At 41.9% G+C, this 14,762-nt stretch overlaps 2 protein-coding genes across 2 annotated transcripts; both read right to left on the bottom strand.

Moving 5' to 3' along the window:
* Positions 1-10,484: 10,484 nt before the first annotated feature.
* LOC115788362 (twist-related protein-like) lies at positions 10,485-12,117 on the bottom strand. Its single transcript, XM_030741349.1, has 2 exons — positions 11,379-12,117; positions 10,485-10,978 (listed from the first exon to the last, which is right to left on the bottom strand). The coding sequence occupies exon 1, from the start codon at positions 11,952-11,954 to the stop codon at positions 11,406-11,408; it is 549 nt and encodes a 182-aa protein (XP_030597209.1). The 5' UTR covers positions 11,955-12,117; the 3' UTR covers positions 10,485-10,978; positions 11,379-11,405.
* A 2,177-nt stretch (positions 12,118-14,294) lies between these two features.
* LOC115788721 (fer3-like protein) lies at positions 14,295-14,762 on the bottom strand. Its single transcript, XM_030741863.1, has one exon. It carries the CDS (start codon positions 14,760-14,762, stop codon positions 14,301-14,303), a length of 462 nt encoding a protein of 153 aa, XP_030597723.1. The 3' UTR covers positions 14,295-14,300.

Raw genomic sequence — 14,762 nt, 5'->3', positions numbered from 1 at the left:
GTTTGATGTGTTTCTTTATTTTTATTTTTTAATTCATTAAATTTGTTTTATCAGAAATGTTTATTTTTCACTTTGCAGTTTGACCAGCCCATTTTTGCTGATCAGCTGGCTCCCTTTACCTGAATACTGCTCATGTAAAAAAAAAAAAAAAAATGCCCTCTAGGTTTGGTGAGGTGTGTCATGTCAGAGGCCAGAGCTGAGGTGCTGAGATGGAGCCTGCAGTTGAGTACAGTAGACTAATGAATGTTAACTACTGTGGTCTAGTCATTCACCCCCTGCCCCCCTGATTTGCTGCATCTACTGATGTTACTGTTTTTGACCCCAATAAACTCAGAGCAAATATGTGCAGATAGAATGTGGTAGCCCTAACCTAAAGAAGAGCCACAAATATTAATGGCAAGCACATAGACAACAAAGTCTATCTGATCATCAGCAGGATGCAGTGGTGTAACTTTGTTGTGTGCCAAGATACCTATATTTGAAAAATGAACAATAAAAAGATGAGCAGACAAAAAGTGTTTCTTCAGGCTGGTGTGAATGACAAAAATGATTGATTTTATTTGTAACTAGTGAAGTACCCAGTGCGTGTTTGTAATGGGAAACTTATGCTTACCAGTTAGTGAGTCACTGTGGCTGGGACATTTGATGGCGCATAGACTCCATAAAAAAAATAGGCCTGACAATACTAAGGCACTAAACATCACTGAAGAAACCAACCAACAGATAATTATGTTCAGATTCCTCCATTTGTGTCAATTAATATTTATTTTTGTAGGTTTCAAACACCTCTGGCTGGCTCAGATTAGTACTGACAGCGTGCAGAGTCCCTATGACGTCAACAAAATCCTAAACAAATCTATATTTAGATTGGGGAATTCATGGGCCAAAAATGCCTTCGAAAACATCTTCCCTTTGCATTTTCAATTGTTCTTCCACACCATAAACACATACATATACATCAACTCCCCATTCACACAGATTTCAATACTGTAGACATGGCCAATCTCCAGAAGAAGTGAGACCAAAAAAAATGACCATTTTATCTTAAGATATAAAGATACAGACATTTCTTTTTAACACTGCGGTATTGTGTTAAATCAATAAAACAGCTGTTTCTAGCAATGGTATTAATTGATTAAAAAACATGTTAAAACACTGAAATACATATTTATTGTACACACAACTCAGTTCTTAGATATTGATCTGAACACAAGTACACGCCTGAGGGAAGCAATTACATAAAGAGCTAAACAAAGTGGAAACAACGGAGCAGTATTGTTTGGAATAAAACAATATTTTATTTAAATCTTTTATACTCTCTACGAGTGCAAATAGTGGATTTAAGTTGTTTAAGATATACAATGACGAGGTACTCATTTCTATACGCTTTCCATGACTTTTGGTTTGATTTTGCCTGTAAAAAAAATCAATATTAGCTTGTGTGCATTTCTTAGATAACCTTATTTTAAATCTAACTTAAAAATTGTTACTTTTTAAAAGGATTCATTGACTTGTTACTAAACATAACACACTCTCCTGCTCTGTTTCGTAAGCCATCAGGTGACCTGAGGCACGGTGCTCATGAGGGTTTGGCCTGGAGGAAGAAAACCGGTGTGTCATAGTTCAGAGGTCAGGAGGTGGAATGTGATAGCTGATGGTAATATAATGACTTAAAAAAATATGATATAGATATGTGGCATATGTCTTTGTTGTTGAATTAAAACTTAAATAATTTGCATAAAAATAAAAAGGACCTAAAGCACTCTATTCATGTTGCTAAATTGTTAACAAAAAAATAAATAAATTCCAACAATTTGGTATTTGAAACCTACAGAAGTGAAGAATGGAGCAGGAGGATGAAATCAAGCTGACCTGAGCTGCTGTGTCTGTCAAAAATGTATTTAACATGTATTTTTCTTGCATGTCTTGCATTTGGTTGTAGTGGTGGCAGAAGACGTGTTTATTTGTTAGTTACTTTGTGGCACAGTGTTGATGCATGTTCGTGCGTGTTGTTATCTTGTGTGGGTTGTAGTGGCTGGGTGACATCAGGCAGATTAGGGGTGACTCTGGCTAAATGTTTGCAGATGAGGGCTCCCAATATTTAATCACCATGGTAACAAGGGTCACCAGGATGGGCCAATGATCCAAGTCGCCCAAGGGTATTTTGGGGCAAGATGTTTATTTCAGAATCCGATTGTGGGTATGAATGTGTGCATGAGGTTGAAGGTGTGTGTGTGTGTGTCTGTGTGTGCCCTCAATTGTCCCTTGACCACATGCCTGGGGGAAAAGTGTGCTTGGTCAGTGCTCTTCTAAACTTCACTTAACACAACCTCCTCCCCCCCTGACCTCAGCATAATAATCCACACAGTCGCAGTCTTGGCAGGATGGGGTGAGTTGACACTTCCTAATGGCCAACAACTCAGTCATTCTAGTGATGTGTGCACATTCCCGTGGTCCAGTAGTAGCCATGACAGACGTGCACAGCATAAGCTGGCTAGTTCACTGTCCTCATGGGAACTATATTTCTCACTGAATAACATTTGCTATGATATTGCACAAAGACAGAATAACAAGCCACATGCCACCTCAGCACAGAGAGCAGGCTCCAAAATTACATCATAGCACTGCACAGAGGTTTTGACAATGCTGCATATTCACCAAAAGGCATCATAGGTTAGAGAAGTTCGAAGTTAGATTTAAAAACACTACTGCTAACATAGAGTGATTTTAAAGAAGTCAGCAATTTGAAGATAGGTTAAAGGGCACCTATTCTGCTTATCTATTCCTTATTAGTCCCACTCAGCTGCTATTTAAACCTCCTGTTTGCAAGGGGCAGCCGCTCAAAGAACGTCACCTTTTTTCAGACAGCGGATGACGTGAGTGGTTGCACTGAGGGACAATATAAGATAAATAAGGATTATATATTATTGCATGATTCTTATAAATATGAATCATGCAAAGAGACTGTAGCAGAGTCCAAGGACAAAAATTAGGGATGTGGTAATAAGAATAATAGGTTTCCACTTTTTGCCACAGGGTTTAATTTACACTTTTTAGTAAATATGAATCTGTCCTGTTTGCCCACCTGAACCACACCCAAACTTCTTTTTGGGTTTTGTAAATGTTAACAGAAACAATCCTCTAAACCAAAAAGCAGTGTTGGAATTTAACAGGACAATTAAAAAAAAAAAAAAGGGACAACTTTTGCTAGGCTCAATTTTTGTCATTTTCATCCCACATCAATTTATAGTGAAAAGCAACTTCCTGTACCTAATGTATTTTTTATCCTGTTGTGACTGGACCTGCTAAGAAAAGCGGTGAGGTCACTACAAGGATTTTGTTTTGTTTTGTTTTTTACAATGTCATTCGCCCACATTTCATGCTCAGCTGGGTGGTTTTATTGTGTTTTTTACTCTATTTTCATCCTACCAGTACAAAATGGTTCTTTTTAGTCTCTCCCCCTGTCTTTTTGCCGTTGGATTTATACAGTAAAATAATACAGCCATGTGGAGATAAGGTAGATCTGTTAATGTTTCACTGTTCAGAAGAGTTCAAATAAACCTGCTTTATATCCATTTAGGAAATTCCACAAAAGCGTTGTGGGTAGGAATACCACAAGTCTTTGGGGAACACCACCACAGCAGAATATTTCCTGGAATTTTGGGGCAGCAGCAGCAGCAGCTTGTTCTGAGTCTGAATGCAGCTCATTTTGAGATAACACAGGTAGCAGAGCTTTTTTGTCTCCCTGACTGTTGCTCTCTGGAGGAATCGAAATGAAAACCGGTAAATGGAGAGGAGACAAGGCAGGCGTATCAAGGGGGAGTAGGGAAAATACAGGAGATGAGAAAAAAGTGCATTTTTCAAACGGTGAATAATTTGTATGCCCTGACATGATGCTGTGCAGGACCACTTCCCGTGGCTCAGGTTTCAGTGTGTAAATGTGCTATGGGGGGAGGGCCCACTTCCTGAACCAACTCCTGATTTTGGGGGCTTTGGATTTGTGGAAAAAGTTGGAAACAATATGCAGCAAGTTGAAAATTTTCTTCAAGATCGAAAAACTTTATTATTGCTTGTGAGGATTTGTGAAGGGGTGTAGTGAGGATAAACTGCCACAGAGTAGTTACACGTGAAAAGCTCCCTCTCCAAACAGCTGTCTTTATAAAAATAATTGTGTAACAAAGTGTAAATTGATAATTTCCATTTTATACACTTCATTTACACAATATACATAAGAAAGATTAAAAGATTTTAATAGTGTGAATCAATATTATATCAGTATTTAAGGTTCTTTACATGCGTTTTATATGGATGGGATAGAATGAGGATTTATACCTTGGTGCATGCAGGTGCAGATTAAACTGTAAAGCTGTGACCTCAGGAAGTGTTTGCAACTTCTAAGCTAAACAACCTTGTACAGACATTGTGTTTTCCCTCCCTTTAAGTTCACACCAGGCCCTCCCTTTAATAGGAGAGTTGATATCCCTTATGTTTACCTTAAAGCTATGGAGCCAAGGTGTGCCGTGGTCAAGTTCTGTTATTGCATAAGACGCTTCCTTTCAGATATTCCACCTTTTTGTTTTGATCAATGCTTTGTTGAATTAATTTTTTCACAGTTTTTTTTTTTTTTTGCCTCTATTGATTAAATTTCCTTCATTTTCTCTTGTTTTCTCTTCATTCTTTGCTTTGTGCATGTGTGTGTCCAGCTTGGGGCTTGGCACCATCTGCTCTGAGGTTTCTGTGGCTGCAGGTAGCGGACCTGTTCACTTAAACACTGTACCTCTAATGCACTCCAGATGATCCAACTATTTATAACTAACACACACACACACACACACACTCTTACTCCTCTGGCCCGTTGTAATCCCGGCGCCTAGCTTTTTACTGTGCAATCATTTCTTGAGACGAGTTTGCTTGAAACACACACATACAGACACACAAACACACAGTTTCTCTAATATGTCTGCCTTTGCATTTTACTCTGCTTTTGGTCCCAGGACCTTTTGCCACCCCTTTTAAAGAGGCGGTGTTATTTTACACTTTTCCTGTTGGTATGCCATGACTAGATGTGTGTGTGTGTGTGTGTGTGTGTGTAGAGAGAGAGAGTGGGTGGGTGGGGGGAACTGGAAGTTGGCACTTACCTTTACCAGGCAGCCGGGGGAACAGAATTATGGGGCATTTAGGCCAGTTTTACTGGACTTAAAAAAAACATGCAAATGGGTCATATGACACCAACCTCCAGACTTATAAAATCACAGAAAAGAAAAAGAGACAGAGACAGAAAAACAGCAGTGAGAATAGAAAAATTAAAAAACTGAACTAATACTAACACACACACACACACACACACACACACACACACACACACACACACACACACACACACACATTCAGAGCACAATTGGCTAAAACAATGCTGGCCCACAACAATTATTGCATCAGCAAGACTTTGTTTTCTTGCAGTCCCTGCATCATTCTCCTTATCTTGGTGTGGTTTTATTCCTTTCACCTACACTCTCCAACTTTGAGCACACACACACACACACACACACACACACACACACACACACACACACACACACACACACACACACACACACAGCGAGTAACTACAGAGGCATGAACGAGTGTTTTTGTGTTTGCGCATGCCAGTAAACAGAATGAGGAGAAAAGGAAGGCATTTGAAAAACATGAGGAAATTAGAGAGGAGAGCGAGAGATTTGATGATAAAAAGGAGTAAGCAAAGGAGCAAATATGATGAAGAGGATGGGGGAGTGAGGTGGGGGGATTTTGGCTGGGAAAGAGGGAGTTGGAGAGTCAGAAACAGACCACCTCAAATTACGAGAGAGCAACAGAGGAGATAGAAATATAGAAAAGTGGAGAAAGAAACCAGGAGCGACCACCCCACAGTGAACACTGGAGGGAAAGCTGTGCAGATTTTAAAGTCTATTTCTCTCCCAGCACAGCTCCCCTTAGACAACGCTGAAGCCCGGAGTCGCTCTTACTGCCAAGCCATCCCTCACTCTGCCCTTGTGTATGTGTGTGTGCGCATACTCACTTTTGACAGGGGCCCCCAGAACGCCAGTAAACCACGGCTATGCTCTGCTTATTGCCTTAAACAAAGACAAGCATGAAAATTTTTATATAATAGAGGATGATGCAACACTCTGTTGTGTATCAGAAAATTCTCAGTTACTATGAACAGAGTTGAAAGAGTCATCTCTGCTATTAATGCAACAAGGAAATGTGCATTTCCCCACAGAAAGCCACAATCCCATCTGTGTGAATGGACCTGTGTTGCGTCAAACAATGCCCTCTCTCTGTGGAAATAACACACGGTGTGTTGTGCGTAACCTGGGCCTTTTCCATACTGATAGTCCACAGATCTGTGCATGATAAGAAACCACTGTGGTTTCATAAGGTAAACACTTGAAGCCCCTTTAACCTTCATCAGCAGACCCCCCCTAAAGTTCCCCATTAAACATTTAGAAAGCTTAAATTCAATAAGGGATCTTTGTATAGGGTGCAGTAAATTAAGTTAGGACAAAGAGCCTATATGTTTGAATGAGCCGTGCTGCTCTTTGATACAGCGCCTATGTTTATACTGGTAAAGCGGGACCACTGTGATATTGTCTGGTATGTGGAGTTATAACAGGCTTATGTTTAACTCAGTCTGAAAGATAAACAGCCTTGGGCAAGAGAGCTGAGAGGATGTGCATAAGGGTTTTTTTTTTATTCCTCTTGAGTTTTCTTCTTCTTTTTCTCACTGCTTTATCAGTGTATGCATTTTTCACTCCTCACCATAATCCAGACCCAAGCTCTGCTGTCCTCTCATACTCCGTGCTGCATTTGACAAGTATTAGAGAACTGAGTGGGGAATTTTGTGGAGGTGAATGTGGTGGTCCATGGTGAAGCTGGGGGTCGCTGCAATCTGGGGACAGGGTCAGTTTGAGAGGTCACAGGTCAGTACTGATGGGTGCAGTTGGCACCGACCTCAGGGAATGAGTGATCATTCTATTAATGGTTCCTACCCTGACTTCCTCCCTCACTCCCTGTTCCTGTACTGTGAAAACAACAAAGCTCTCATTATTAATTCATGCATTTTTTTTGGTAATATTTAGAATTGAAGGGGGTGCAATATTTAGATTTTTAATACATTTTATGCGCTGGATCCTACTAATTTCACACTATAACTCAGTAGCAGCGAATCATTTTGTCAGATAATATTTGGCTATTTTTCCTCACTTCTAATTCCAGAGACATTATCAAGAAAACTTAAATTCCTGCACAAAATAAATAAACAAATAAACAGAATGCCATTTTAAATTGATACATCATGATTTGATTTCAAAGAATGCTCCTCATTCATAACAAATACACAGGAAGTATAAAATATTAAGAACGCTTTATTAGTCTTTGTTAAATTTCAGACTCAGCTTCTTGACAAGATGTGCAGTACTGTACAAAAGCCACCTATTATTTCATTAGATTTTGTCACATTTTTCAATGTACTGCATGTGCAAACATAGTTTGTGCTATTTTAACAAGCTTAAAAGTCTATATTTGGTATGAACACTCTTTGGCTGCTTTCTTTCAGTAGTTTTCAGGAATAGTTCTCCAGCCTTCTTGAAGGACATTCAAAGCTCTTCTTTGGATGTTGGCTGCCTTTTGTTCTACTCTCTGTCAAGATGATCCCACTGCTTCAATAATGTTGCTCTGGGGAGGCCAATCTATTGTATATTCCATGTGTATTTTTCTACCCAGCTATGCTTTTACTGCATTTGGGGTCATTGTCGTGCTTAAAAATTAATCAGATTCTTTCCAGATTGTATTGCATGGTGGATCAAAATCTCTCTGTACTCCTCTGTGTTCATAATTCTACCAATTCTGACAAGATCTCCAACCCCACAGACTGAAATTCAGCCCTAAACCGTGACAGAACCTCCACCGTGTTTTGCAGATGGCTGTAGACAAATATACTGAGGATGATTTGAGCCAAAAATTTCAAACTTGGATACATCACTCCATCAGACCTGGTGCCACTGATTTTCATTCCAGTTCATGTGTAATTTGGCATGCCTCAGCCTTTTCTCCCTGTTTCCTTTCCTTAAGAATGGCTTCCTGACAGCCATCTTTCCACTGAGACCATTTCTGATGATGCTTCTTTGCTAAGTTGTCTGTTATATGTATGCACAATACTGGTTCATCCCTTGAGCTAGGTGCCTTTTTTATGCTTGAATGATTCGTTTAAAATAAATATAAAGATATGAGAGGTGACACCAGACTTTTATAAAATGCTTTATATGTTTTTATTGTTTCACTGTTTGTTTCTATACAGCATCACACTGGAGTACACTGTACTTCAGCTCAGAGATTTCACTCTGAAATGGAGGAGGAGTACTATAAGACAACAATAAATCTGAACATGCTCACAATTTCTTGTTATATATATATGGAGTGATATGAAAGCACTATTTGTTTGACTCTTAATTTAAGCTGTATGACTGAAACACAACACAGCACAAGTAAAAAGAAACTCCAGCATGCACACACATACATATATACACCTATGCCTACGCACACGCATACACACAAACACACTAACTGCCTCGGGTTGAGATGAAACACAGATAATTAGCTCTAATGGAAACCAGACTTACAAATCAAGTCTCAAGCTCTCTCTCTGCCCCCATCTGTCTCACCCAGCTTCCTCCTCCTCCACCTTGTCTTTTTGTGGTGTTGAGGGTTAATGTAAACCAGGGCTTGTTACCCCATAACGTTGAGCTTCACAGAGAGATGGGAAGTGAAGGAGACACAATGCTAAAAGAAGCTAAGCGAGACCAGTAAACTTCTGTTAAACAGCCTGGGCTTGCTTTCCATGTATAGCAGTCAGAAATCCATGTTTGGAAAGATTTACAGCTCCTGGTGTTACTAAAATACACACGGGTCTGCACCTTTGGCTTTCAGATCAGTTTAAGGACTCCAGGCTCAAAGCAAGGAGATATAAACTGTGATTAATGAGTGAGAGAGAGAGAGAGAGAGAGAGAGAGAGAGAGAGAGAGAGAGAGAGAGAGAGAGAGAGAGAGAGAGTGTGTGCATGCGTGCGTGTGTGTCAGTATTCAAAGAGTCTATAAATCATAGCACGCTTAAAACTAAAGAGCCAGATGCCTTCACACTGATAACAAGCGGTCATCCCATTACTTTCAAACATCAAAGTGGAGCAGGAGCTGAGTTTAAGGAGCCTTTCCCCCCCTTCTCTCTCTCTCGCTCTCTCTCTTTGTGGAATGTATTTCCCTGTTTAGTAGGCGTGAGAAATCTCCCTCTATGTGTGTATAACCTATATGTGTTTGTGTGCATGTGTGTGTTTTGAAGCCTCAGAGGTGACATTCCTCTGTGTCAGAGCAACAGCCTCAAGTTTAAGATAACACGTCCACGGTGATCTAAGGGTGGGAATCGATTCCCCCCGGTTGCTGGCGAGGGCTTCGGGTCAGAGCAGATGGCTTTACCTTCAGCACGCAACCCGTGATACAAAAACACGGTAATGCTCCCATCATCATCTCTTAACAACCCTATGGAGAGATGTGGAACTCCCTTTAGAGAGCTATGACTGACATCAGTCATAGCTCTCTAATGTAGTCTTCTTGTCTTAATATAATCTAGTCCTTCCCTCCTTGACTTTAATGACATATAACAGCCCAGATGCTGTATTTGGACATATCCTATTCAGCACTTTAGTGGAGAGATTCTTTTTTATCATAACCTGTGGAAAACCATTCATCATTTGGAATATTACAAAAGAAGAGAAAGGGTTTATTATTATTATTATTATTATTGTTTACCAGCTACATGGAATTTTATTTGTCAATCCAATCTACAGTTGGGGAGGTTTAATCAGCTGTTTGGTTGCTAAATAGAAATACTCTGATAAATCAATGTGTTTTATGTGAAAAATAACTTCTATTTCACCACAGTTGTTGGTATTTGTAATTTTCATGCAGCCTATTCTGTTTGCATTTTCACCTTTTCCTCCCCATTAATCTGTCAGACCTCTTTGGGTATAGCTGCTGCAGCACCTGCAGGAGACTCCCATGCTGACCTGTGGCTCAGAGGACATCTGGGAATATCATGCATGCCTCCCACAGCTCCAAATTCACCTTGTTCAAACAGACCACTGGCTAATTATGGCTTTCCCAGATCCCCAAGCTCAAGAAATCACTACAGAATAAGCCACTGGTATGAGATGTTTTCTTTTGCCCCCTCCACTGTAGTTTAGTTACATGGGGATTCAACATCAACCAAGAAAATAAGCTCTCTCCAAAGGCTCAAAGTACAAAGACCATGAAAAATGAGTTTGTTTCAAGAAAAAGAATTGCAGCATTTATTCTTGTATGTAAAAATAACTGCCTCCAAATTCAGCTAATGGGCATGAAATGTATTTAATGCACCCTCTAGTTAGAGCTTTAAGGAATATCCAGACCAGAGGAATGTAAGATACTTTCATAATTTTATTCAAGATATTAGCAAATATTTACAACACTCAAAATGCAAAGACTCTAGATCCATTTGGAATTCTGTGATACTGTAAAAATAAATAACCTTTATTTGAAAGGGGGAAAGGAATTTCAGACCTGTGTAGAAAAATAAATACAAAATACTTCATTTTCTGTGAAACGCTGTCACAGGGAATGTGGAATGAATTGTCATCTTTCTCTCGTGTTTCAAAACAGAGCCGTTTGTTATAGCCCGGAGTTTTGTTTTTACAACATTCATAGTCGCAGTGGTCTTTCTTTCTTCATATCCGTCCTGTCTGTCCTAAGTGCTCCCTTGCAAACATTTCAGTCTGTGCTAAGGGAAATATGAAAAGGCTGCTTTCCTCTGAGGCCTGAAGCACAGCAGCTGAGACTGGGGCCCAGGTGTGTTTGGCCTGTTTTATTCTATCCGAAGAGTTTGCCTGATCCACTGGTTCTTCAGTCTGGGTAATCTGTGGAAGAAATACTTGGGTTAAAAAACATCAAAAGGAAAAAATAAACTGACGCTAATACATGTCGCCTATGTGTGCAATGACATGAATTAGTTATGGGCTTGGGTGAGCAATATGAACAAGAAGCTTGGATTTGGTGATAACTTGGGCCTGTATGCGTATACTTAGTGTTTCTGTAGCTTCCGTGGGCACCTATGCACCTTTTTCATAATGAAAATAAACAAGCCTAATAAATATTAGAGGGGGTTTAAGTGGGTGCTATAGAAATACTACAGTGAACTACTGGAAGATTCTAACTGTATTAGTTGTTTATCTTGGACCTGTGCGTAAAATGCGCATAGGAATATTTTGGCACAGCTTGAGTACTTGCAGGATGAAAAGTGAAAGGAGCTCAGCCTACCGTGCTGTGTCACCAGCAGCAGCACTGCTAGTGGGACGTAGTAGACAAGGACCACGCGCCCCCCATCCTCCAGACTGAGAACGCATAGCTCAGGCGCTCATGCGCCACGTAGCTGCAGCTGGTCCCTCGCGCGTCCAGCTCGTCACTCTGTAGAACTTGGCAAAGGAAGTCAATGTACCGGGCTGCCAACTTCAGGGTCTGGATCTTGCTGAGTTTGTCAGAGGGTAGGGTGGGAATGATCTTACGTAACGAGGTGAATGCCTCGTTGAGGGACTGCGTTCGTTGCCGCTCGCGGATGTTGGCCATCACGCGCTGCGTCTGTAGATCGTCGAATGAGCGCGCGGGGCTACTGCTGGCCTCGCTGCCGCCGCTCCCGGTGCTACCTCCCTCTCCGTCGCCGCTCTTTCTGCATTTCTTTTTCCCGGGACAGGGGCTCTCCACGTCTCCCTCCTCCTCTTCGTCCGTGCTCCTCCGTACCGTCCGCCTTTTCCTCGCGCCTCTCCGCGGCAGCTGGCGGTCGGTCTCCTCCTCGCTGTTGCCAGCGCTATCCATTGGGGAGGAATCGTCTTCCCGCATCGTCTTTTTAGAAATGCTTTCTGTGTCCCGTTGAACCGTTACAACCCTTGACCCAAATCCACTGTAGTGGTTACAACGTCAACAAACACGACAGGTAACAGGAGTGTGGCCCGCGGCGGGGTGTGAGTTGGTATTACGGTAAATCTCGCGCGCCACAGAAAGGGAGAGGTGTCTGCCAGACTGGGACGACCCGAGCTCTTATAGCGGGGAGCAGGCAGGAGGATTTTGGGGCTCGCTGTGATTGGGTGAGGAGGGCTGTAACACAATACCACAGAAAAGGAGAGTTCTAGCTATAATATTAGCAATTGAGACATGGAGTCTTCTTTATTCAAGACTGGAAGGATGAAGTGTGGGCGGTGTTTGCTATTGGATCATGTAGTTTTGTGCAAACACTTTAAGACCTGTCTTAGGGATAAATTCTTTCTCTCTACCCCACCCCAACCCAATTCCCAATTTATTTCTTCCCCAAAAGCACAATGCTGTATTTTTTCCCTTTTGGATTTACTGCAAATTAAACAGAGCGAGAAGAATTCTTTTTACAAGAAATCAGAGCAAGCCTCAATTCGTGTCCAGGCTTTTCCCCCCTCAGTTTTGAGGGAAGACCTGCTATTGTGCAATTTCATATTTAGTTGCATTTTAAAAAGTGTGAATAACTTTGTTCCCCCTTTGGTTCCCGAAATCCGCAGCGCAGCCTTTATCCACTGTTTGAAATAAAACTTACAAATGAAATTCGCCCAACAGTTTTTTGGCCATTTTTCAAGTACTACTGCCTCGTCGTGTGTGGAAATTTCATTTTTCCCCTTACTGAAAATAATTCAGAGCCACGGGCACACGGATCTTCCTCTAGTTTTAGGCCCTAGGTGTTTCTGTGCAGGCGTTTCAGAAGGGAGCAGGAATGGCGGTGAAAAACATCAGACCCACTGAAACACAGGAGGCTGTCACAGCAGGAGGTCGCTGCTCCAGCAGACCTAGGTGTTTATTTTCCCGTCAACGGCCTCGCGGTTGAGGTATGCACTTAAATGGGTCTGACTCCCGCAGGGATCACGGCACAGCGGCTCAGGTTTAAAAGACTGCCCGAGCTCAGGGCGGATCCACAGCGGGGACGCTGAAGGCGGTGTTCGGCTAGAGCACAACGCAAATACCAGAAGTGATAAAGATAGACGGAAGAGAAAGAAAAAAGACCCTCGCTGGCTCACACAAAACCTAAACACGCACACATGACCACCCAGCTCTGTGGCCTGCGCTGCTATGACCTAATATCCCGATGCAGAAAAAAATACCTCTTCATGTGGCTGAAACTAAACCTGGCAACTTTTGGAGGTGGTCTGTGGTGTGAATTACCCACCGAGAAGCCTCACTTCTGATGAAGGAGAATCACACAAGAGGACCACAGCGGGCCCAGACCTGTATCATGTGAAGACAGCATTGACCGCCCCCTATCCTCCCCCTCCACTAAACAGCTAGGGAATCTGTCTTCTGTCAATCTGGAGACTGGAAGAGGTTATCTGAGGTGGGTGGGGTTTTGTCACTCAGTTTACCTCCATCTCACCTCCATGAATAACTCAATTTACACCTCAGTGACAAAGATAATCTGCAGCTTCATGCCGTGGGTCTTGGATTTGTGATTCAGATCCGTTTTTAAAGTCGTTAGAGGATAAGGCGTTCAAGGGCAAATAACCCTTCTTTATTTGTTCTCGCTTTCTGTGTGAGGAAAACCTCAAGCTGCTTTTGTTGCCACACCCTTTCAGTGGCCAGGTGAGTCGCGCGGCTCTGTAGCTCTCCACGGTGCTGAAAACCACACACAGCTTCAGTGCTGCATAAGAGCATCCTTAAACATGTCGGGATTCAGCGTATATCTTTTCTGAAGGGATGCATTAAAGGCCACAATGTCAGATATTTATTCCTTTAAAATAGATCTGATGCACTCTAACACTCCCAAATTAACACTGCACGTAAACTGTCAATTTAATCCGGCATTTTGTGGTCCTATTAACTAGTCATATTAGTCAGAATTAAATTTCATGTTGGTTTCTTTGTCATGGCATTCTAAAGCAAAGAACACAAACATGACTTTAGAGTTTACTTTTATTTTTAAGCATAAATGAAATATTTGTTCTCACTGATGTAGCCAGTTTTCCCAACATCTTTTTTAACTGTTGCAAAAAAAAAAAGTCTGACATTTCTTAAAAGAATCCGTCTTGTTATTCCGTACACGGCCTATGACAGTCTGAAAGGTAAATCTGAAAGTCAGCAGTTCATTTATTCTATGTCTGTGTCTTTGGTGAGTTAAGTGGCGCACCCAGTCTAGTCCAGTCTCCGTAAAATAAAGTTCACTTCGAACTGTTCTCAGGTGTTCTCCAGCAGGTCCATCATGAAGGAGATGTAGACGATGGCCAGACGCAGCGTCTCGATACGGGACAGCCTCTTCTCGTATGCGAATGTAGGAACTTTTCTCCTTAGCTCGTCAAATGCCTCATTCAGACTGAACATTCGCTTTCTTTCCCGCACATTAGCCGCCTGCCGCTGGACCACGGTGATGATCCTCCTCCGCTTGGACTTTGCATTCCCGCGGGCACCGCGGCTGTAGTATCTCGGCGAGCCCATCATCAACGGAGCAGTGCGCACATCGTCCTCCACTTCCTGGCTCCAGGAAGAGTCGTTTAACCGCGTCTGGCTGGTTGGACCTGATGGAGTATCATCCACCTGCTGCTTTGGTGCTAAAGCATATTTTTGTGGACACTCCATAAGGTTCATGTCACTGACAAAATTCATTAACGTGGAGTCAATAAAGCGGTCCTGCATCTCCAT

Source organism: Archocentrus centrarchus, chromosome 11 (assembly GCF_007364275.1).
Source record: "Archocentrus centrarchus isolate MPI-CPG fArcCen1 chromosome 11, fArcCen1, whole genome shotgun sequence".
Taxonomy (NCBI): Eukaryota; Metazoa; Chordata; class Actinopteri; order Cichliformes; family Cichlidae; genus Archocentrus; species Archocentrus centrarchus.
Note: the sequence above shows the minus strand (reverse complement) of the source record. Positions and strands in the feature narration are given on the sequence as shown.

Bases quoted from the DNA above. Each gene is read 5' to 3' on its own strand.
- LOC115788362 (XM_030741349.1), bottom strand. From the start codon at position 11,954: ATGCGGGAAGACGATTCCTCCCCAATGGATAGCGCTGGCAACAGCGAG.
- LOC115788721 (XM_030741863.1), bottom strand. From the start codon at position 14,762: ATGGAGATGCAGGACCGCTTTATTGACTCCACGTTAATGAATTTTGTC.